The sequence below is a fragment of the Salvelinus alpinus genome, chromosome 7, assembly GCF_045679555.1.
Source record: "Salvelinus alpinus chromosome 7, SLU_Salpinus.1, whole genome shotgun sequence".
Taxonomy (NCBI): domain Eukaryota; kingdom Metazoa; phylum Chordata; class Actinopteri; order Salmoniformes; family Salmonidae; genus Salvelinus; species Salvelinus alpinus.
In genome coordinates this window covers 58,464,650-58,487,044 of record NC_092092.1, presented here as the reverse complement: position 1 = coordinate 58,487,044, position 22,395 = coordinate 58,464,650, and the positions used below count along the sequence as shown (strand labels likewise).

General features: G+C 42.3%; 2 protein-coding genes across 2 annotated transcripts; both read right to left on the bottom strand.

The window, feature by feature from the left end:
• Positions 1-668: 668 nt before the first annotated feature.
• Positions 669-10,285, bottom strand: LOC139581323 (cytochrome b-245 heavy chain-like). Its single transcript, XM_071410940.1, has 13 exons — positions 10,128-10,285; positions 9,729-9,824; positions 9,364-9,474; positions 9,010-9,094; positions 7,189-7,334; positions 5,022-5,203; positions 4,805-4,931; positions 4,598-4,690; positions 4,249-4,490; positions 3,852-4,014; positions 3,428-3,574; positions 3,194-3,318; positions 669-3,021 (listed from the first exon to the last, which is right to left on the bottom strand). The coding sequence occupies exons 1-13, from the start codon at positions 10,170-10,172 to the stop codon at positions 2,895-2,897; spliced, it is 1,689 nt and encodes a 562-aa protein (XP_071267041.1). The 5' UTR covers positions 10,173-10,285; the 3' UTR covers positions 669-2,894.
• A 1,556-nt stretch (positions 10,286-11,841) lies between these two features.
• LOC139581320 (endoplasmic reticulum membrane adapter protein XK-like) lies at positions 11,842-22,014 on the bottom strand. Its single transcript, XM_071410936.1, has 3 exons — positions 21,061-22,014; positions 14,609-14,868; positions 11,842-14,524 (listed from the first exon to the last, which is right to left on the bottom strand). Exons 1-3 carry the CDS (start codon positions 21,408-21,410, stop codon positions 13,686-13,688), a joined length of 1,449 nt encoding a protein of 482 aa, XP_071267037.1. The 5' UTR covers positions 21,411-22,014; the 3' UTR covers positions 11,842-13,685.
• Between the last annotated feature and the right edge of the window lie 381 nt (positions 22,015-22,395).

Here is a 22,395-nt window from a genome sequence, read left to right as displayed (position 1 = left end):
ATATTCGGTACATTGGCAGTGTACATTTTGTTACACCCCCATAAAGTAGTGTAGAAATTGCCCCCAAGAAGAGTGACTTTGATTTCTCTGCTATCTAGAGAAATCTTATTTCCCTTATCAAAATCTCCAATATTTAGATAATGTGGGGGGCAAACAAAATCCAATGGTTAGCCTGGGCCACATGTAACACCACTCCATCACAGGTAACCTACCAAACAACTCCCTACACTTTAGTGAATATCTTACTCATCCATGTGTCATTTAATGGCAATCATTTTAACAAGATGAGCTATTCTGTACAAAGGTCTTCGATTATTAACAGTAAGTGACTTCATACATCATGATTCATTGTGAAAAGCGGGAAGCAAAGGAGCCAGCCAATCCCTGAGTAGTGCAGATATAACAAAGCTTTTGTCTCTGTGTGCAAGGCTTGTTGGTTTTCTGTAGAAGAGGTAGAATCTAAAAAGGTATTCAAGTTATGTAACACACCCATATAGTCACTGAGGCAGCCAGCTTTCAGTCCAAGATTTATGCCCCCAACTTTTTGCAGACTTTTCTGAAAGGTATCAACTCCACCATGGCTTGTTGACCAAAGCCTGTAGGGAAATGAAAGGGGTTTTTCTAGTAAAGTTCTGGCTAGCCAGTTCAAATAATTACTAGAACATATCTGACGTTTTGAGTTCAACTGTAGCCAACTTTTTATTAACCATAACAGGAAAATTTAACACATTACAAGGTAATTATTTACAAGTATGGCGAGTTTCTAACTTACTGTTTGTCAGTGGTGTAAAGTACTTAAGTAGTACTTTCAAGTATTTTTATTTAAGTTGTTTTTTAGGGTATCTTTACTTTACTATTTATATTTTTGAGTACTTTTACTTCACTACAATCCTAATGACAATTATGTACTTTTTACTCCATACATTTTCCCTGACACCCAAAAGTACGTGTTACATTTTGAATGCTGAGCAGGACAGGAAAATGGTCTAATTCACACACTTATCAAGAGAACATCCCTGGTCATCCTACTGCCTGTGATCTGGCGGACTCACTAAACACATGCTTCGTTTGTAAATGATGTCCGAGTATTGGAACGTGGCCGTAGCTATCCGTAAATTTAAAAAACAAAACAATGCCGTCTGGTTTGCTTAATATAAGGAATTTGAAATGTATACTTTTTGATGCTTAAGTATATTTTCACAATTACATTTACTTTTGATACTTAAGTATATTTAAAACCAAATACTTTGAAACTTTTACTCAAGTTTTGACTTTTACTTAAGTCATTTTCTATTAATATATCTTACTTTTACTCAAGTATGACAATTGGGTACTTTTTCCACCCCTGCTGTTTGTGAATGTGAACAAATGAAAGCAGTGCATTGCAGTTTGTCCTATCGGAGAAATGTAAAAATGATCAATAGAGCGCAATAGTAGTGGTGTCTTTTGTAGGCACTAACAGAGGCTGAGTCCACCATGGCTCGTTGGCCAACACCTATGGGGAAATGTTTTTGGGGGGGATAAATGCTGAAAAGTCTGTGGTAAACACAGGCTTATGAGATCGTATACGTTTTGTTCTATGAGATAACTTTCATCAGCAAACATACGTTTTTGTGAATTTTGAAGCATTTATGTAATAAAAATTACAACAAAGCACATTAAGGCTGCAAGATGCATAAAGGTCATGTTAACTGACTGATAATATATCATAGAACAAAATGTATAAGATCTTCTAAGCCTGTGTTAACCTCAAACCTAATTTCTGGCATTTATCCCAAAGCCCTATTCTTTCTCCATTAATTTTCCCCATAGGAATGACTGAATGAACCAGAAGTTTAACAAAGATTTTTTAAACTAACCCAAGATGGACCACAGCCTGTCATTTCCAATGGGAACAAATGAGTCATAGTGGGCAGAACAAGGAAGGAGGTGGGCAGAGCCAAGCACGAGCTAGTGAGATCCTATTGGTGCATTCTAACAAACATTTGCATATTTCCGTTAGGGAACGCCTACTCTGTGAAGTGCGTGTGTGCAATAACTCAATTCACCTTTGCGCTCCTTCTAAACAACACCATTTTTTACAACTTTGGCAAAGGGTAAAATCTACAAAACTTAGTCCACTCAGTTCGTAACAGATTATCTTTTTGGAACATAAAACTGTATTGAGATCAAATGTTTCATCGATGTGAAAATGCGAGAGAATTTCAGACAAAATCCATCTCATTCCATCTTCTCCCACTGATAGCCACTGGGCGTGGAAATGCCAAGGGGATGCTTACACTACAAACTGGCGAGCTCAATGCTGCTTGCTGCACCAGGTTATCATGACAACGGTCGCAACAACAAGGTCAAAGTTGAATGTGTCTTGCTCAGTTGCTGCCTAAGTAATTCCTATAATAAAATATGAATGCCGACAAGAAACGTGGTAAAGATGGGGCTGTTTGAAAGGGGATCATATAAACATTGTCCAATTGTTTTTACAGGCAACATACTGTGGTGGGCTCCCAAGTGGCGCAGCGGTCTAAGGCACTGCATCTCAGTGCTAGAGGTGTCACTACAGACCCTGGTTCGATTACAGGCTGAATCACAACCGACCGTGATTGGGAGTCCCATAGGGCGGCGCACAATTGGTCCAGCGTCGTCCGGGTTTGGCCGGGGTAGACCGGCATTGTAAATAAGAATATGTTCTTAACTGACTTGCCTAATTAAATAAAGAAATAAAAAAAATACTGTGAATCCTATGTGAAAGAAATATTAGACAACGTACCAGGATTGGTCATCGTTCATTGTGTTCAGATGAATGGTCTAAAAACATCTCTGTTGCCAACATTTTGGAAGACCAAAGATACAGCTTTTCCTTCAAGTGGAGCAGATTGTTTTGCTCATTGTTTTGCTCAGAAGTTCTCCTTGTTGAAGTAGAATTTGGTCTTTCGGGGATCGACATCCGTGTATTTGACACATTTCTTTGACAAGACAGTAGCCAAGACTGCAGGGCCACATAAGAATGTGCCCACCACTGACCTGTGGACATTGATAAGAGACCAAAATATATAGTCATTTAGTCAATGTAGGGTACACACCAAGCTATATGTTTTAGAAGTAATACCACTGCTATTAACTACCAACTGCAATGTCCAAAATGGATTTATAAGGGGAATACTGTCATGTCAAAATGTGTTGTAAACAAACTTACGTTGGATTCTCTTTGCGCACTTGTTCAAACTCCTTATCCCAGTTGGGCCTGCCGTAGTTGGTTTTCTGCTTCAGACCAGTGACCACATCTGTGTCCGCATCCGCATGAACCATCACATGGTTTGCCTATGGGGAAGAAAGATAGTGAACAGACGCTACCACAACTACTGCATGTCTCACAGTGGAATATGGTAATACAGATTGTTGGTGGGTGTATGTATGCTGCCTCACGTACATGGCTCTGATCCCATCCAGTGAGGTAGAGTTTGTAGGTGAGGAAGCTTCCCATGCCTCTTTCCTCCATCTCCCTCTCCAGCAGCTGCAGCAGATCTGCAAACCACTCAAAGGCATGCGTCTCTCTGCACAACCAATAGAAGTAGATCTGCAACCAGGAAGTAAACATGAGAATGTGATTTCAAACAAAGGCATGACATGCCATGCTGGCAATAGTCCATGAAAAATGAGCATGTTCACATAGAAATAATCCAAGGTTTACGTGACCCTTTGCTTAAGAAACAAAAAATGCTTTGTGTCAGACAACATTCAGGTGCATCATGGAATCTTTCCACTTTGTAAACGTGCTAGACTGGTTAGCAGCATTAAAGCTGTCTGGTTAGTCACTTCAATGGAAAGCCATAGAGTATCAATGTGTTCCCTACCTTTCTGGTGCGTAGCTTTGGGTTGGAGTCTTTGAATTTGTACCAGATGGACTTGAGGATGGAGGCGAAGGGGGTGACTCCAATGCCAGCGCCAACCAGCATGGCAACCTCGTAGTCAAACACATCCTCACTGGCCGTACCAAACGGTCCGTCTACACCCATTCTGAGGGACAGGTCAAAGGTCGAGCAATGGCAAACAGGAAGGGAGGGCAGAAAGAATTGACCAGCTAAGCCTAATTCCTATGCATTCAGGAATGGTTTCCAATTTAAAATCTGTGCATGTAACTTTATCACAGAAATGCTGCATTGATGCGCCTTATCCTTATCCACTGAGCTGAGGATCTTGCTGCTACAGAATAAGCCATTGTCTGCTTTTCTATAAAGAGGAGTAAATTACTTGGGTCCCTCAGCCCCCTCAGGAAGCTGCTCCACAATGCTGATTAGTTTCTGGGTCCAGTCGCCCACGGAGCGGATGTGCACACTGAAGAAGTCCTCCTCGGGGGCCGATGTCATGGTGAAGGGGTGCCACTCCAGCTGGGAGATGGCTGGGCAGTTGAGAAAGACATACTGACCCACATCCATCTTGAAACCGTTCTTCACCAGCTGCAGCTCCAACACTTTGGATGGTCGAATAACTATCTAAGAGAGGAGAGTTGTAGAGACAGATGTTGATTATCTGTTAATGGAATGGAAAACACAATTATTGTCAATTACAAAGAAAATGTACTTGTTACTGCAGTGCACACCTTTCTGTATTTGACGGTCTGCATGTAGCGGATGAAGCGCAGCAAGCGCTCGCACACATAGAGGATCATGGGACCGATCACCCACATCCAGGTCTGTAGGGACAAGGGAACACAGGATATACAGTTTCTGAGACAATTCTCTTACCATGAGGCCTGGTATTCACAGAAGTTATTTTGGGTTGTAGGTGTCATTGAGGAATCTCTTACCTGTGGGAACCCCCCTGCAAACTGGGGAACGGGACACTCCTGAATCTTCCCCCAGTCATCTATTCGATCTTTACAGAAGGTGGCATTATGTGGTGGATTGGTGGTGGTCTGACTTCGCACGATGCGTCTGTAGACAAAGGACAAGGCCATTTACTCTTGATCTAAAACAAATATTTCTACATTAAATTAATGTGAGCTGGGACTGAGAGAGCCTTACCCGGCTCCATGGATGACCAGCCCAGCGAAGAAGACGATGAAAAGGTGGTGTGTGAACCAGAAGACCTCGAAGTAGCTGCGCCTGATGACCTCCATGGATGAGGTGATCATGAGGATGAGTGACAGCGTGATGATTACGCCTGTGATCCCCGCGACGGTGGTGAACACCAGGAGGGTCGGCGTCTGAGACAGAAGGAGCCAATCAGAATACACTCAAGTCAGTTACATTACCTCTATGCCTATATAAGACATCTAAAATTACTCTGTGCCAGGTGTTTTTTTCTGATGAACAGACCTGACTAGTAAAACCTCTGTGCCTTAGTTATAATAACATTGTTTTGGCAAGTCGGTTAGGATATCTACTTTGTGCATGACACAAGTAATTTTTCTAACAATTGTTTACAGACAGATTATTTCACTGTATCACAATTCCAGTCGGTCAGAAGTTTACATACACTAAGTTGACTGTGCCTTTAAACAGCTTGGAAAATTCCAGAAAATTATGTCATGGCTTTAGAAGCTTCTGATAGGCTAATTGACATCATTTGAGTCAATCGGAGGTGTACCTGTGGATGTATTTCAAGGCCTACCTTCAAACTCAGTGCCTCTTTGCTTGACATCATGGGAAAATCAAAAGAAATCAGCCAAGACCTCAGAAAAAAATGGTAGACCTCCACAAGTCTGGTTCATCCTTGGGAGAAATTTTCAAACGCCTGAAGGTACCACGTTCATCTGTACAAACAATAGTACTCAAGTATAAATACCATGGGACCACGTAGCCGTCATACCATTCAGGAAGGAGACGCGTTCTGTCTCCTAGAGATGAACGTACTATGGTGCGAAAAGTGCAAATCAATTTCAGAACAACAGCAAAGGACCTTGTGAAGATGCTGGAGGAAACAGGTAAAAAAGTATCTATATCCACAGTAAAACGAGTCCTATATCGACATAACCTGAAAGGACACTCCGCAAGGAAGAAGCCACTGCTCCAAAACGCCATAAAAAAGCCAGACTACAGTTTGCAACTGCACATGGGGACAAAGATCGTACTTTTTGGAGAAATGTCCTCTGGTCTGATGAAACAAAAATAGCCATAATAATTTGGCCATAATGACCATCGTTATGTTTGGAGGAAAAATGGAGATGCTTACAAGCTGAAGAACACCATCCCAACCATGATGCACGGCTGGTGGCAGCATCATGTTGTGGGGGGTGCTTTGCTGCAGGAGGGACTGGTGCACTTCACAAAATAGATGGCATCATGAGGGAGGAAAATTATGTGGATATATTGAAGCAACATCTCAAGACATCAGTCAGGAAGTTAAAGCTTGGTCGCAAATGGGTCTTCCAAGTGGACAACGACCCCAAGCATACTTCCAAAGTTGTGGCAAAATGGCTTAAGGACAACAAAGTCAAGGTATTAGAGTGGCCATCACAAAGCCCTGACCTCAATCCTATAGAAAATTTGTGGGCAGAACTGAAAAGGCATGTGCGAGCAAGGAGGCCTACAAACCTGACTCGGTTACACCAGCTCTGTCAGGAGGAATGGGTCAAAATTCACCCAACTTATTGTGGGAAGCTTGTGGAAGGCTACCCGAAACATTTGACCCAAGTTAAACAATTTAAAGGCAATGCTACCAAATACTAATTGAGGGTATGTAAACTTCTGACCCACTGGGAATGTGATGACTGAAATAAAAGCTGAAATAAATCATTCTCTCTACTATTATTCTGACATTTCACAAGTGGTGATCCTAACTGACCTGACAGGGAATTTTTACTAGGATTAAATGTCAGGAATTGTGAAAAACTGAGTTTAAATGTATTTTGCTAAGGTGTATGTAAACCTCTAACTTCAACTGTGTGTGTGTACATATATATATATATATATATACAGTATATATATTCCAATGGCCAATAGCTGCTAGGGTAAAATCTATGGTGGAAAGCTATTTAGGGGGCTGTCAATGTTTTGACCTCTAGCTGAACCAATCCTCCCATAACAATGTGTAAACTGATATTTTAAACTGTAGTACTTTGTGTTTTAATTGTTTGAAACTTTATATACTGCTTTTTTGACCAGGTCTCTTGCAAAGGAAATGTTTAATCTCAATGAGACCAACCTGGTAAAATAGAAATCAAATCAAAAAAAAAATTGTAAGCCGTACAGTGGTTGTAGAACGGATTGGGTTCAGGAAGGTGGTGTTTCCTGAGTCATCCAGGCTGGACAGGGCCGTGCTGAGGTCATCATACTCCCCAAGCCTGCTATTATAGTACCACTCCACATTCAGCAAATGGGCAATGGTGTGAACAGCTGCACCAAAACGAGGAAAAGAAACAGCAACATTTCAATTAGGACAGAGAATAGAGATTCATCATATTTGTTCAACAGGATAATACACACCCAAATTTGACATCCATTTAGGTCAATGAAGGTTAATTAGTTGGTCTCCGCAGCAATGTTCCAACATCTAGTGGAAAGCCTTCCCAGAAGAGTGGAGAATGTTATAGCAGCAAAGGGGGGACCAACTCCATATTAATGCCCATGATTGTGTAATGAGATGTTCGATGAGCAGTGTCCACATACTTTTGGTCATGTAGTTTATCTTGAGTAGTACATCTAAAGATACTGGAGGAATAATGTTCACATGTTCTATTGAAAGTGTCACACACAGTGCTGTGAAAAAGTATTTTCCCCCTTTCTAATTTTCTCTACTTTTATATATTTGTGATACTAAATGTTATCAGATCTTCAACCAAAACCTGGTATTAGATAAAGGGAACCTGAGGGAACCGATAACACAACAATTACTTACTTATTTCATTTATTTCATAAACAAAGTTATGTAACACCCAATTGACCCCTTACACACATCCAGGTCCTGAGACAGAAAAGCATCCCCAAACCATCACACTACCACCACCATACTTGACCGTTGGTGGAATGCAGTGTTTGGTTTTCGCCAGGCATAATGGGACCCCTACCTCAGGATCTGGACGACTTGCCTTAATAGAAGGATCCATGAATTCTGCTCTGTATCAGATAATTCTACAGGAGAATGTCAGGCCATCCGTCTGTGAGCTGAAGCTAAAGGGCAACTGGGTCATGCAGCAAGACAATGATTCAAAATACACAATCAAGTCTACAAGAAAAAGGTTAAAAAGCAACAACAAAATATATGTTTTGGAATGGCCTAGTCAAAGTCCAGAACTTATCCCAATTGAGATGTTGTGGCAGGACTTGCTTGAAAACCGACAAATGTCACTGAGTTAAAGCAGTTCTGCATGCAAGAGTGGGATAAAATTCCTCCACAGCGATATGAGAGACTGATCAACAACTACAGGAAGTATTTGGTTGGAGTCATTACAGCTAAAGGTGGCACAACCAATTATTGAGTGTAAAGTGGCAATTACTTTTCACGTAGAGGCATTGAGTGTTGCATAACTTTGTTAATTAAATAAATAAAATAAGTATATATTTTTTGTTATATGTAAACTCAAGTTCCCTTTATTTAATACTAGGTTTTGGTTGAAGATCTGCTAACATTCAGTATAAAAAATATGCAAAAGTAGAGAATCAGAGAGGGGGCAAATACTTTTTCACGGGACTGTATGTTTTCTAAAGGCTGGGCTGTTTCCTTTGTCCTTCTTGAGACAGACTTTGTGAGAGCTCTAGTCTCTCCGAGGTCAGGACTTTCCCATATAATACAATACACCCTAAGTCAATATTTAGCTTCAGTATCCCTTTATCTAGCATAAGTCAAGGGGTGAAAAAGACAAAGATAGATTTATTATCGCATATGCCTTCACCACAATGAGAAAGTGTTATATTTTGTGGTGACTAAATAAAACTGGTAAAAATGTCACATAAATCTTGCATGCTTCATAAGTACTGTTGACTAAAATTGAGTAGAGTATGTATCTCTGCAAAAGGCTTCAGGTTAGGGGTTTTCAGCTGGTTATCTGACCAGCAAGCAAGTGTTCCATACCTGTCATCAGCCCAATCATGTAGGCCACCAGCTTGTGGAAACTGATATTTTTGTCCAACTGTTTCCTCATAGTTCGCCCACAGCACTAAAACAGCATCACAAGAACGTTCAAGAAAAATCATAATGAAGATTACAATCAAAGTCAATTAAAGGCCATGAACCTTTATCATCTATTAGAAAAACAATTCAACTATATAAGTCTGTTCCATTATAGGTGGCATCAGACAATATGACTACACAGTCATTTACAGAACACAGGGAATTACAGCCACAATATTCTCTAATGACAAATTAGACACTTGCACAATGAATGTCCCCACCCTTGGCCCAGCCCTTGGCACTAGAAAGTCTTACCATGAAGGAGCCGCGAATGAGAGACAGCAGGTTACGACACACGGGCAGCAGAATCAGCAGGCAGTTGAAGTTGAGGACGGCTGCAGGGGCTCTGGCCCAGGCCAATGCAGACTGAAAGCCCAAAGACACCCATGTCAACTTGTGTAATGTGTTATCCTATACATACTCTCTTTGACATCTGTCCTATCATTAGGAATGGTGTAAGCTACAGGTAGAACTCAATTAAAACTGCAATTATATAGAATTAAAAAACTCAACGGACATCGGAAAATTGCATATTTGTCCTATTTAAGTCAAATGCATGGATCATTGAGCACGTACTATGTTTATACTACCTAAGGCCTAAATAGTATGGTAAGACTCACCCCTAAAATGTGGCGTGTGTAGAAAAACTGATCCCCCAAGTCGTAGAAGAAATAGAACCAAAGGAACAGGAATATGTTGATGGCCATCCAGACCACCTGTAAATCCAGCCAGGAGGAGGTCATTACCCAAACAGCAGGATCGTGACTATTGTATGTTATTTAATTGTATTTTTTACTCTTAAAAATAACATATATTTTAGGGTTTCAGTAAGGCTAACCCTAGTTATATTATATATTTTGCGCATTTGGAGAGATATTGCGCATCTGGGTCATCATTCAGATGGGCTTTGTCTGGCAGTCCAGATAACAGCCCAAATAAATGTATCTCATTCTTCTACCTTATACAATAACTATAGACTACACTGTCGAAGATGATTAAGGTAATAGTCATGTTCTTACCAGTATGAAGGATGACAGTCCATGGTTAATGATCCAGTTGCCCATTTTGAAGGACTTTCGCCATCCACCAGTGACGCTACTGGTCTTTACATCGTTACCTGTTGTTTTTATACAGCGTATGTTCACACCCCGCCTATTTAACGTCAGTCACTAGTCCAAGTTATGACATGAGGAAAAGTACAGTCCATAAAATTGCATTACTCAAGGAGTAAAGTAATCCTTTGTGTTTGTTGAAAGCGAAATATCAGCATGCCATTCCTCACGTCTGTGGAATGAGGAAGAATTGTATTTTTTTGACTGAATGTAGCTGGCTCTTGGGCTCCAAGATGAGGGCGGTTTTTTGAACAATTGAGAAAGAGCCAGACCGCCCAACTATATCCATCTCTGTCTGCATCTATAGGCCTCACGTTAACTTTCCCATGGCTCTATATGTTTTTTGGAAAGCAATATCAAGGGTACTAGTACATTTTTTAAAGACAAAATATGATTTATATTACATCATTTTAAAGTAAAGTAACAATGCAGTGGTTAAGGCACTATCTTCATATATTCTATAATACTTTCGAAAACAGTGGCGTACCGCAGTCTCGTGGGCCCAGCCAGGTCTGGTTCATCCCTATTGTTTAAGTGAAAGACGGACAATTTATGTCAGCCGGGCAAGTTGAGCCTGCTGTGGTTGTCCCATTAGGCAGGGGATTTTTTAATACGTTTTTTTACCTGTTACACTGGAATAGTAACTTTTGGTCAGGGTGAACAGAGCGCGAGCCATTTAATCCTATTGCTCCGGCCGAGATACTGTACACTGGGCTGCCTGTGTAAACGCAGCCAAAGTGATAAATCAGTTGCGAAACGGTTTAATATGGGCTATGATGAAAACAGAGTTTTACAATCAGGTCATATAGTTTTAAAGTCCTGGAAAAACACCTTGCCCTGTAGGGAGGATGTAAACCCTGTAAAACTGCATAAACCGTGCACTTTTTCATATGAATTATATTTTAAAACTAGACTAACAGGGGACTTTCCATTACACAGGCAACTGTGATTAGTCAACTAACAGGGTTGTGCTTGCATCATGTAGGCCCAGGAATGGGAATGACCTGCGCCCAAAACCCTTAAGTTGCATCCCTGTGTAGGCCTATATACAGTCTAGCCTGTCATTACTATTTGTTGATTTGATTTATTCGTCAATAATTTTGGATTTAAAAGGCCTAGGTATCCTAGCCAACCGAAGTTTGAATATAAACCACATTTTATCACATTCACATTTGATCTTAACACAGATCAATTGGCTTAGGCTATAAATACAGTATGATTGATTTGCAGTTGTTTTCAGGTTTAATAGCCCATCTGCCATAAATTGTCTGTCTTTCTCTTAAACAATGGGATGAACCAGAAAGATAAGTTCCAGGCTAGGTCTACTGGAATTCCTTCTAGTTTTTCACCAACAAAACAAAAATATATCTCTCTCAACTGGGCAACTTTAGAGCAGGCTCAACTTGTCCAACAGCTCAGTTCACTTGCCCCAGGCAATAGTGCAACCCTTAAGGTCCCTGCTACAACTTGGTTCAGGAGTTTTGCTTAGTTACCATCAGGAGAAAGAAAATTGTACAACTGACTAGGTGTCCCCCTTTCCTTTCAGGTTTACCTTCCTATCTATACGTTTTTTTGGAAAGCTATACCATAGGCTACTATTATAATAATTAACGACAAAATATGATATATATAACAGCATTTTTTATTCAACAAATTTACATTCAAGTAACAATGCAAAAGATAATGCACTTAAACATACTATTGAAATAGACCATACAAAACAAAAGCAGGGATTAAATGCACTTCAATGCTAGACATAAGGTACCAATAAGGCATCAAGTTCTTTATATTAAGTCATCATTGAAAGTAAAAAGATATGTTCTGAATTGCATTTAAATTACAATATATTTACAAGGACAGTGTGATTACATAAGATCTATTGGCTCTTTAACCCACTTCAAAATGATCACTGTCTTGAGACTCAATTTGCCTTTTAACCACTGTGTTTGCAAAGGGAAAAAAAGAAGCGCAAACTGAGCAGCCAGATACTACACTGAAAAAAAATATAAACGCAACATGTAAAGCATTGGTCCCATGTTTCATGAGCTGAAATAAAAGATCCCAGAAATGTTCCATATTTCTCATAAAATAAGTGCACAGATTTGTTTACATCCCTGTTAGTGAGCATTTCTCCTTTGCCAAGATAATCCATCCACCTGACAGGTGTGGCATATCAAGAAGCTGATTAAACAGCATGATCATAACACAGGTGCACCTTGTGCTGGAGACAAACGGCCTCTAAAATGTGCAGTTGTCACAACGCAATGCCACAGATGTCTCAAGTTGAGGGAGTGTGCAATTGGCATGCTAACTGCGGGAATGTCTACCAAAGCTGTTGCCAGAGAATTTTATGTTAATTTCTCTACCATAAGCCACCTCCAATGTCATTTTAGAGAATTTGGCAGTACGTCCAACCGGCCTCACAACCACAGACCATGTGGAACCACGTCAGCCCAGGACCTCCACATTCGGCTTCTTCACCTGCTGGATCATCTGAGACCAGCCACCAGGACAAGTGACGAAACTGAGGAGTATATCTGGTCTGTAATAAAGCCCTTTTGTGAAGAAAAACAAATTCTGATTGGCTGGGACTGGCTCCCAATGGGTGGGCCTATGCCCTCCCAGGACCACCCATGGCTGTGCCCCTGCCCAGTCATGTAAAATCCATAGATTAGAGTCTAATTCATTTAGTTAAATTGACTGATTTCCTTATATGAACTGTAACTCAGTAAACCCATTGCGTTTACATTTTTGTTCAGTATAATACAAACCATTCATTACAGTGGGTGGAGTGGGGTATGAGGAAGGTAGCTCGGATTTCATCTAACCTTTTATTTCCCCCCATCTTACATATGGGCGTGCAGATGAAAAAGGGCCCTAATGCAACATCTGGAGTTTGTTCATTAAGTAAACCCCCGAGAACGTAAGCAGGGGAAGTCCCAGTTTAAAGGGCAAGTCAGTCCTCTAGGGCCGGAGACACTTGGCATGCTTCCCACACACCTGGCCCCACTGTATCTGACCCTGTGCTGCTCTCTCAAGGCTGCCTTTGTGCATCACACCGGCATATCTTAACAGAGTACATTCTTTGGACTCCCTTGACCCACTGTCTCTCTACCTGTACAGTAGATGTTCAGTACAAACGGTGCACTCGTCAGTAACCCATTTAACAACAGTGATGTAACATTGTCTATATCATGGCTTATCTTTTAAAGTCCAAGACTCTGCGTGCCCGTGTTATTCTAAAACGAGAAGCATTGATAAAATCATGGCACCAATTTGAAATGCGCTTAGCTAACCACTTGAGACCAACTTGTCCTCTGTGCACCGCAGTACAGAATGAGCTGCTCTGTCCATCTCCTAATCTGCACCACTCACAGTATAACAGTCCTGAGTGTACATAGCCATTAGTTCAGTAGCTGCACCAAGCAGTGGCCCCATATCATCAAATCACCATGTGGGGCCTTCTCAAGCCGCCTCCGTGTCTTCAACGATTGCCGTCTCGTGCTCCCCCAGCTGGCTGGTGAGGTCAGGGGGTTGCAGGTCTGGCGGCTCCAGCGGTACCAGCACCATGGTGGCAGTGGTGGAATAGGAGTGGGGATGCCCCTCCCCCGCTCTCCCCACACCCCTCCGACAGCAGCAGACGCAGGCCAGGCAGTCGTGCACATTGTGCCTGAAGAGGCGCCGACACGGGTGGCAGAACTGGTAGAAGAGTAGCATGAAGAGCACGGCCAGGCTGTAGCAGATGAGCAGCTGGGCCACCAGCAGCGGGGCGCACACGTACGAGTAGAAGTCTGACTTGTAGAAGTACCAGAGGGCGATGAGCGCGCTGTTCTCCAGGAAGCGTCCGCCGTAGTATGCGGCCAGGCGGCCCCAGTGCTGCTTCATCTCGATGAGGTCGCGGTGGCCCAGGTCTAGCTGCACGGCCGACCAGCAGAAGACGTTGATGCAGGCGTACAGGAAGGTGACCAGCGACAGCACCACCGTAGTGCCCAGCTTGCTGAAGTTCTTCTCCACGTTGTCGGGCAGCGAGGCGCGTCGAGCCCAAAACTCGGCCCAGGGCTGCAGGAAGAAGAATAGCAGGTTGCCCAGGCCCACGAGGATCACCCAATAGGTGAGCGCGGAGCTGAACAACACCAGGGAGGTGACGCGCGTGGCGATCTCCAGGCCCCGCCACAGGATCATGCAGAGGTAGGCGGCTGGGCGCAGCCGCACCTTGTAGTCGTCGTAGCGGATGTTGATGGCCAACACGCTGCACACCAGGGCCCCGTAGGTGATGGAGAAGAGGCAGATGACCATCAAAGTCACTGGAATGAACACAGAGACAAAGCACTCGTTAGACCCTCCAAAACAACAGCATTCACCATGAATGCCATCAAGAGGACTCTTACGTCTGATAGGGAGGAAGTACTTCTCCTGGATGTTGGCGTACAGCTGCAGGGTGAGCTGGGGGGTGGATCCCAGGAAGGCCTGGATGACGGCGGTACGTTTGAAGGCGTTCCGATGGGTGGCCAGCTTGCGCTCCGAGTGGCCGATCTCCCACTCCATGGGCGTGGCCTGGTCCTTCTTCAGCTTGATCTTCCTGGAGATGGTCACATAGGGCTCCTCCTCTTTACCCGCTTTGAAGTAAACCACCAGAGCCTCGAAACACCTGAGGAGGAAAGGAGAGCATGGAGTAATACCACAGCCACCAGAGGGCAGTACAGGCTGACAAAAAAAACTAAGATTGAAAGTAAAGAAACAATCACGTGATTTGCATTATCATTCAATATTTTCATCAATAAATATTACATTTAGCTTCATATTTAAAAAATGCAATATTGCTATATGGCTCCACCAGAGGGCAAAAAATAAACTGACAGCCTTTGACACTGCATGTACAAAACATTAGGAACACCTGCTCTTTCCATGACAGACTGACCAGGTGAATCCAGGAGAAAGCTATGATCCCTTATTGATGTCACTTTTTAGATCCACTTCTATCAGTGTAGATGAAGGGGAGGAGACCGGTTAAAGAAAGATTTTTAAGCCTTGAGACAATTGAGACAGATTATGTATGTCAAATGTGTGCCATTCAGAGGGTGAATGGGCAAGACAAAATATTTAAAGTGCCTTTGAACAGGGTATGGTGGTAGTAGGTCCAGACATCCAGCCGACTTCACACAACTATGGGAAGCCTTGGAGTCCACATGGGCCAGCATTCCTGTGGAACGCCTTCGGCGCCTTGTAGTCCATGCCCCAACAAATAGAGGCTGTTCTGAGGGCAAAAGGATGAGTTGCAACTCAATATTAGGAAGGTGTTCCTAATGGTTTGTACACTCAGTGTATTCAGTACTGAAACCTAAGAAGTGTGTTCCCTTCACAGAGGTAAATGACAGAAAGACGTTGACACCGCACACAGATAGCACCAACATGTTGTTTAGCACTCCTTTAATCTGCTTATGTTGAGTAGTACCAGTGCAGTGGATAGCTGTTTACAAGGCAATACATAACTTCTAAGCCAGGGATCAGCAACTAGATTCAGCCGCGGGCCGTTTTTTTCTTGAGTGGATAGTCGGTGGGGCCAGAACATAATTACTAATGATTTGTAGACTGCAAACTGATTGTAAGAAGCCCAAACAGATATGTTAGACTAAAACATCATAATTTCAAACTTTGCATACGATCACGTCGTGTCTCTATTATGCATGGGAATACTTCGTAAGAGATTTCTTAAATTAAAATCACTTGGAGCTGATTTCCTGGTTGTTGTTTTTTACAACAATGAAAATTCCACACAATATTTTCTATTTTTTGTTCAGAAAACTAGGGAGGCCAAATAAAACCACCCGCTAACCAAATTTGGCCTACGGGCCACCAGTTGGGGAACCCTGGTCTAAGGTATTCACACTCAACCAAGTAAATCACAGTGTTTGTCTTGTCTTTCAGACCAAAACATCTACTTTGGACATGGGCTTAGGGGAGAGAACACAGACAGGCTAGCTACTAGGATTCTCTTCCTGCTAGCTCAGCTGTGGGCTGCTACAGGACACCACATTCAGCCGTCAGCCATTTAGGGAGGGGCACAAGCCACCCCTCATCTCTCCAGTGGTATTACTGGTAGCCTATGCAAAAAACTGTCTGAGAGTTTTATGACTGGTCTACAGATGGGAGGTGGTAGCGGTCACAAGACTATGATTTTCTCATTGATTTCCAGGGAAGCTTGGCATCATAATGCAGCTAAGAATGCGTGCTGTCAGTCCAGCCAGAAATTCAGGTTCTGAATGACTAAGAACCAATGTATTTCACTTTGAGGAAAAAGCACAGCTGGGGAAAAGGTTGGTTGACAGAATCAATATGCCTGATGTCCACAGCAGCATCTAAATGGTACCATCAGGTGAAGCAAAAAGTGCCTACTGCCGGGTAATTACTCCCTGGCCATAAAAATCACTGTGCTCTCTGCTTAGGCTACCAGTACTTGTAAAGAGTACAAAGTAAAACACACATGCAATATAGAACTAACTTAAATCTGTAGTAGCTTCATCCATTTTTGGACATAAAAATGAATGATATGTAGCCTACCCAGTGATTCTTGAAGAATATAACTTACAAATGCCTCATGAGCTTAGTTCAACTGTCATACCCCATCAGAACCCCAAATATAAGCTTGTTTAACTCCAATGTAAATAAACACTGTATAGCTTTATAATTTTATATCATGGATGGTCAAGTCCTGGCATCCATAGCTCTGTCTATGAATTTGAGTGGTTACATTTCTTCAGCCTCATTCCTCAGCTTTTTAGCAAAACAGTGGCGGTGAGATTGCTTGTTATTGTTCCAACTGCTGATTGCCACTTTAAGGCATGGGCTGCAGTTCAAGCAACCGTTGCAGTTGTCTTTCATCAAAAAAAGCCACAAGGGTAGTTTCATCATCAGGAAATCCTCTCAGCATGCTCCTTGAGAGACAGCAGAGATTCTCACCTCGTTCTGGTTAACAACCATGATTTGGCATAACACCCACAAGATGCATTGGGGCTAAGGATATACAGATGCCAACCTTTCTTCATTGTCTGTAAACATGGTTTCAGTGCTGCATGCTGGGAAAGGGAGATTGCTATCAGCTAAGTATGTAGCTACTTCTGCCTCAGGGGAGGAATATATTCCCTCAGAGACAAGCTGTGACAAGGTCCACTCAAGCAGGGAACCAACCTGACACCACAGAGATTCCCAGTTGGCCATGTTTCACAACATCTTGTCAACAGATTATCTAAGATATAGATTGCAAGACACATTCATATAGTGAAACTGTACTTTGTGTTAAATTTACAGATATGCGAGTAACAAGAAAAACACTACCCTGGGAGGTAGAGTCCTTGCCTATTACAAGGCAAAGCAAGCCGTGCAGCCAGCAGCATTTCAACCCTTGGTCGGAGTTGCTAAGAAACCTGCTATATCGAAATGCGTCAACACCGATAATGATCTGTGATTTTATCATCCACCAAACTCCACAGGAAGTGCACAGCTGATAAAAAAAGAAAAAAAAGTGTTATTGTCACATACACTGGAGAGGTGCAGTGAAATGTGCTGTTTTACAGGGTCAGCCATAGTACTACCCCGCCCCTGGAGAAAATTAGGGTTAAGTGCCTTGCTCAAGGGCACAGAGATTATTTTCACCTTGTCGGCTCAGGTATTCAAACTAGCGACCTTTCGGTTACTGACCCAACACTCTAACCGCTAGGCTACCTGCCGCCCCAAGATCAGCGCAAAGCTCAGAGGGGATAGTGGGAGTAACTGTAACTAATGCACAGCTGTTTCTCTAGTGCAGGGGTCTCCAACAGGTCGATGGCGAGTTACCAGTACCTCGCAGCCCACCTAGGAGTAGCTCGCCAAACAATTCTGAAGTATATGCAATTTTCACATGTTCTACCGCAAACTGACAAACAAATATCCCAAGTAGGCTATCAGACACCGCAAGCAGAAGAATGTGCCTATTTGAAAACTATATTAAAAAAAAGTGTAGCTCGCAAGATCATTTTTTTAAAGTAGCTCTCATACCACAAAAGGTTGGAGACCCCTGATCTAGTGCCTCTCTGTTTGACACAGTTAACCATCCACTAAGAAATAAAATAGGGTTTGAGGCAGGAAGTTAATGATATGAAGCTTCCTGCCCAAGGGAACCACATCTCCAGACAAGGCAACCTCCAGAGTATAATTATAGAACTGTGTAGCTGTAGCACAACAACCCTGAAACGAAACCTTGATCTGGTTCTACTGGAAACTGAAGGGCTGCTTCTCACTGGTTAGCACTGCTACAGTGAGGGAGTGGGGGAGCAGGGCTGTTAACAGTGTGCCAATGTCATGTCATGTGCTAGCTTGGCAAATGCCTGCTAGTCAGTCACTTGATTTGTCATAAAGCAGGGGTGCTCAAGTACTATTTGAGGAGGTCCGGTCACAAATTTCCTAAGTATTAAAGGTCCGGACGGATAATGTAATTTATCGACATAGCAACAAACCTTGTAACCTCAAACTGTTCACACCCCTTTAGCTGGGAGAAAATGTTGCAGTTTTAAAGCTAATTTCCTGCAACTCAATGCATTCTTCCATGTCTTATGTGTGTTTATATGATACCATGGGTCGAAGCACAACCAAGTAAAATAAATTACATTATCTTCCTTGTCATATTTTCTTTCTTTTTTTTTTCTCTCGGGACCCGCGGTCCTTATTGACCCCATTCTGGGTCCGGTCCACCAGTTGAGTATGGGGGCCATAAAGGGTGCAGCCAAAGAGATCATGCCAAAAATGACCTTTGAATTGACGAGATATGCGCTGTAAAAGTAAGGTATTCTGGGATGTATTCTAATCTTAGGATATAGAAAATCTTTAAAACATTTAACAATTTTAAAAACATTGACAGTGTGTTTTCATGCAGTAAATCTGCTACTCTAGAAGAATCTGGAGGGATATGACACAGGTCACTGCTTCCACATCCCAGTCAGAGGCTCCACTAGAAATTTGAATACTTGAAACAGTGGTTTCTTCCACACATGGCTGATAGTCACACTTGACTAAATGGATCACATTCACCTCACAGATTCAAGGCAGTTCTTTGTTGTGGAAAATATTCAATGCAGATCGACAATAATGGATTATAGGAAACACTGCTATTCTGCTTTTCTGGGTCTTTTGTTATCTGTAATGTTATCCATTGTACACCATATGGAATGGTAAGCCACGCAGAGCTAAAGCCAACATGCCAAAGGCCTACTTCTTGCGGTGTTAAAAGGGCCACACCCTCAGCTATCTACAAGGCCTACAGTGTAGAGCTGGGACGATAAACCGACAATTATCAACACCGACCACTTATCACAGACATTTTGCTGATATTGTTTATTGCGATAAGTAGAGAAACATGACGTTTGAGATTAAATAAGATTGCTAATATGGGTGATTGTTAATGTGACAATTTATGGCTACAACCATCAAACTACTAGTAATTTAAAAGATAAATACAATCTTTGCACATTAATGTTATATACTTATCATTAACACATCAATTCACAATTATATGGATTTTTGCCCATATCGTCCAGCTCTACTACAATGGATCAAATATTATTAAAATTCAAGAGTTAAATCCAAGGTACAGTTGACAAACCAAAGTTCACCAACAGTGTCACTCAAGACATGCCCAGTTTCTAAACAGCTACCAAAGACTCCCCTTTAACTTTATTTTGCAAGTGACAAATGGCTCACGGTTTGTTCAACAGGTCTAGTTAAGAGTGATTTGTATTTAAAGAATTAAGTGAGGGGACTTTCAGTGTTTGAGCAGCAATGGAAGCCTTCAAAGTGTGGGCATTTCACACCAAAGCAAAATGAGAGAAGGTTCTCTAATTTCAGCCAATTAGATATGTGAAACAAATTAAATAAAAAGTGTCTGATCAAAACTAAGACATGCCCATACATTTCTGTATACTAATGGTATTGACCTCAAATGGGGTCCCACTCCTTATAACTTGTCACTTGGCAGTGACAGTTCAAACCCAATTAGAAGTGGGTTGACACAAAGAAGCAGCTGTATCTACAGTAGACTACATGACTCACATGTCTGACAAAGGTGTAAATGAGAGGGTCCATCTGAACACTGACCCACTTCACATCTGGTCAAACAGGTTTGAAGAGGCAGGAAAACACACTGCCTAATTTATAGGATAACTGAGTAAACATTGTAGAGCGTTTCTTAGTATGCCTGCAGTACTGTAGCGGGATATAAAGTAGTTTCGTGAGGGCTCAACTATATGAACCAATTATATGGCACTTACAAAAAAAGATATGCTGTCAGAGTGCAGTATGTTGCAAAAACTGCATCCAAATTAAGTATTTTTTTACTGCAGTAATTTTGCAGTACACTGCAGTTATTGTTTAATTACTGCATCCAAAACACCACAGTCAACTGCAGTTACTGCACTTTTACTACAGTGTCAAAACTGAAATATTTTTTGTAAGGCGGGGGTATAGTGTTCTACACTATGTCAGGCAGTAAAACGCTCATATATAAGCCATTTTACACATTACCCTCTCTCCTTCGAGAAGCATCTTCCCGCACAGTCCCACCTGACAACAGGTACGCTTCCCCAACACCCTGCCCGAGACCACCAGATTGGAATGATCCCACCAATGTAAACGGACAGCTGATTGGGGGCAAGATTCTGCTGTGCAGAGGTGAGCGCTCTACTGCCTGTACCACGAAAGCCTGGGCGGCAGTAGACAACTCACATTACAGTACAACTGAGCACTATGCTTCAAGTCATCCTAGTTGCGGTCCGAAGCTACTCAGCACTGTGATTACTTGTGGTACTATACCTACCTAATGAGTGGGCCCAGGAGTAGTAGATGCAAGAAGAGAACAAAGGGGCGGTCTCTTCCTAAGTCTCTATGAATGAATGTCAGCGCCAACTGAGTCAATACAGCGGGCACCAACATGAAGGTGATGGTTGACCCCATCCAGATGTCGTCATCGCTCTTGTGGTAAACGTTGCAAAGCACCGCTGCGCAGACGAACTCAGCACAATACAACAATGTGGCTAACACCACGCTGAATGGGGGCTGAATGTTACTGTGGTTGACAACCAACATGACTCCGTTTTCAGAGGCGGATTCATGGTGGGATTGCTCGACGTCAGAGATATTTTCGACTTGGTCGCCCTCTTCTTCCATGGCTCTCTCACTGAACAAAACAACGTCAGACAATTGAGAACTGTAGGGCGGATGGATGGCTCAGTTTTAGGCAGGAAAGTAGGCTATAGATTGCAGTGTCACATTGTATCCTTATTCAGACAATGTATCAATTTCTTCAAACAAAGCAGGTAAGTTGTCATTCATGCACATATCAAGTTTGTTAAACAACGTCTACAATTGTTTCCTCGTGAAATGTTTGCTTCGGTAGGTCCTGTGCTTTCGTCAAATTTCAACACACAACAACAATAACTCGTTACAGTTCAGCATGACGCGCTCTCTTGTGCTTATTTTCATTCCGTTTACAGACAGTTTCGACACCGTGGCCACTATAAAATTAAAACAGCATCGTATCTCTCCGGTAGCCTTCCAAGTCAAGACCGGGTGGTTGTACGTGTAAACACCAGTCAATGTCAAAGATTTGCATTGCGCTCGAAACTTTCTTTGCCAAAGAGATGCATGCCGCTGATGTCCGCCTGCAAATGTTGTACTCAGTGCCCCCCATTTACGCCCAACGCGATGTCAAATGTTGAATCCTTATCAACACCGAAACAATCCATCCACTGTAGTGTCCCATTGCAAATTTGAATGTTTTCGTTAGCTCCGCTAGTGATCAAGAAAGCAAACCAGGTGTCTGAACAGCTCCTATTTTTTTGTCTATGGACGTGTTTGTAGGGTAGGGCCCTCACAGCTCCTGGGTCCTAGGCCCCGTTAACTCCTTCTTCTATGATATAATGGAGGTTCCCAAACAATCGTGTAAGTGTATGACGCCACCTACTGTGTTGGGATGTACGATCAATCATGATCTGCCCAATTCTGCACGAGCAAAATTATTTAAAACGTTTTAGAACACCTTCAAGGGTTTTTCTTTATTTTGACTATTTTCTACATTGTATAATAATAGTGAAGACATCAAAACTATGAAATAACACATATGGAATCATGTAATAACCCAAAAAGTGTTAAA

What these genes read in the sequence shown, in the direction of transcription:
- LOC139581323 (XM_071410940.1), bottom strand. Translation starts at nt 10,172, where the DNA reads ATGGGCAACTGGATCATTAACCATGGACTGTCATCCTTCATACTG. An exon ending in CTGGTCATCCATGGAGCCGG is followed by an intron (nt 4,932 to 5,021) that starts GTAAGGCTCTCT and finishes CTTTGTCTACAG; the next exon opens with ACGCATCGTGCGAAGTCAGA. An exon ending in TTGCAGGGGGGTTCCCACAG is followed by an intron (nt 4,691 to 4,804) that starts GTAAGAGATTCC and finishes TTGTCCCTACAG; the next exon opens with ACCTGGATGTGGGTGATCGG.
- LOC139581320 (XM_071410936.1), bottom strand. Translation starts at nt 21,410, where the DNA reads ATGGAAGAAGAGGGCGACCAAGTCGAAAATATCTCTGACGTCGAGCAA. An exon ending in CTCCTGGGCCCACTCATTAG is followed by an intron (nt 14,869 to 21,060) that starts GTAGGTATAGTA and finishes TTTCCTCCTCAG; the next exon opens with GTGTTTCGAGGCTCTGGTGG. An exon ending in GTACTTCCTCCCTATCAGAC is followed by an intron (nt 14,525 to 14,608) that starts GTAAGAGTCCTC and finishes TGTTCATTCCAG; the next exon opens with TGACTTTGATGGTCATCTGC.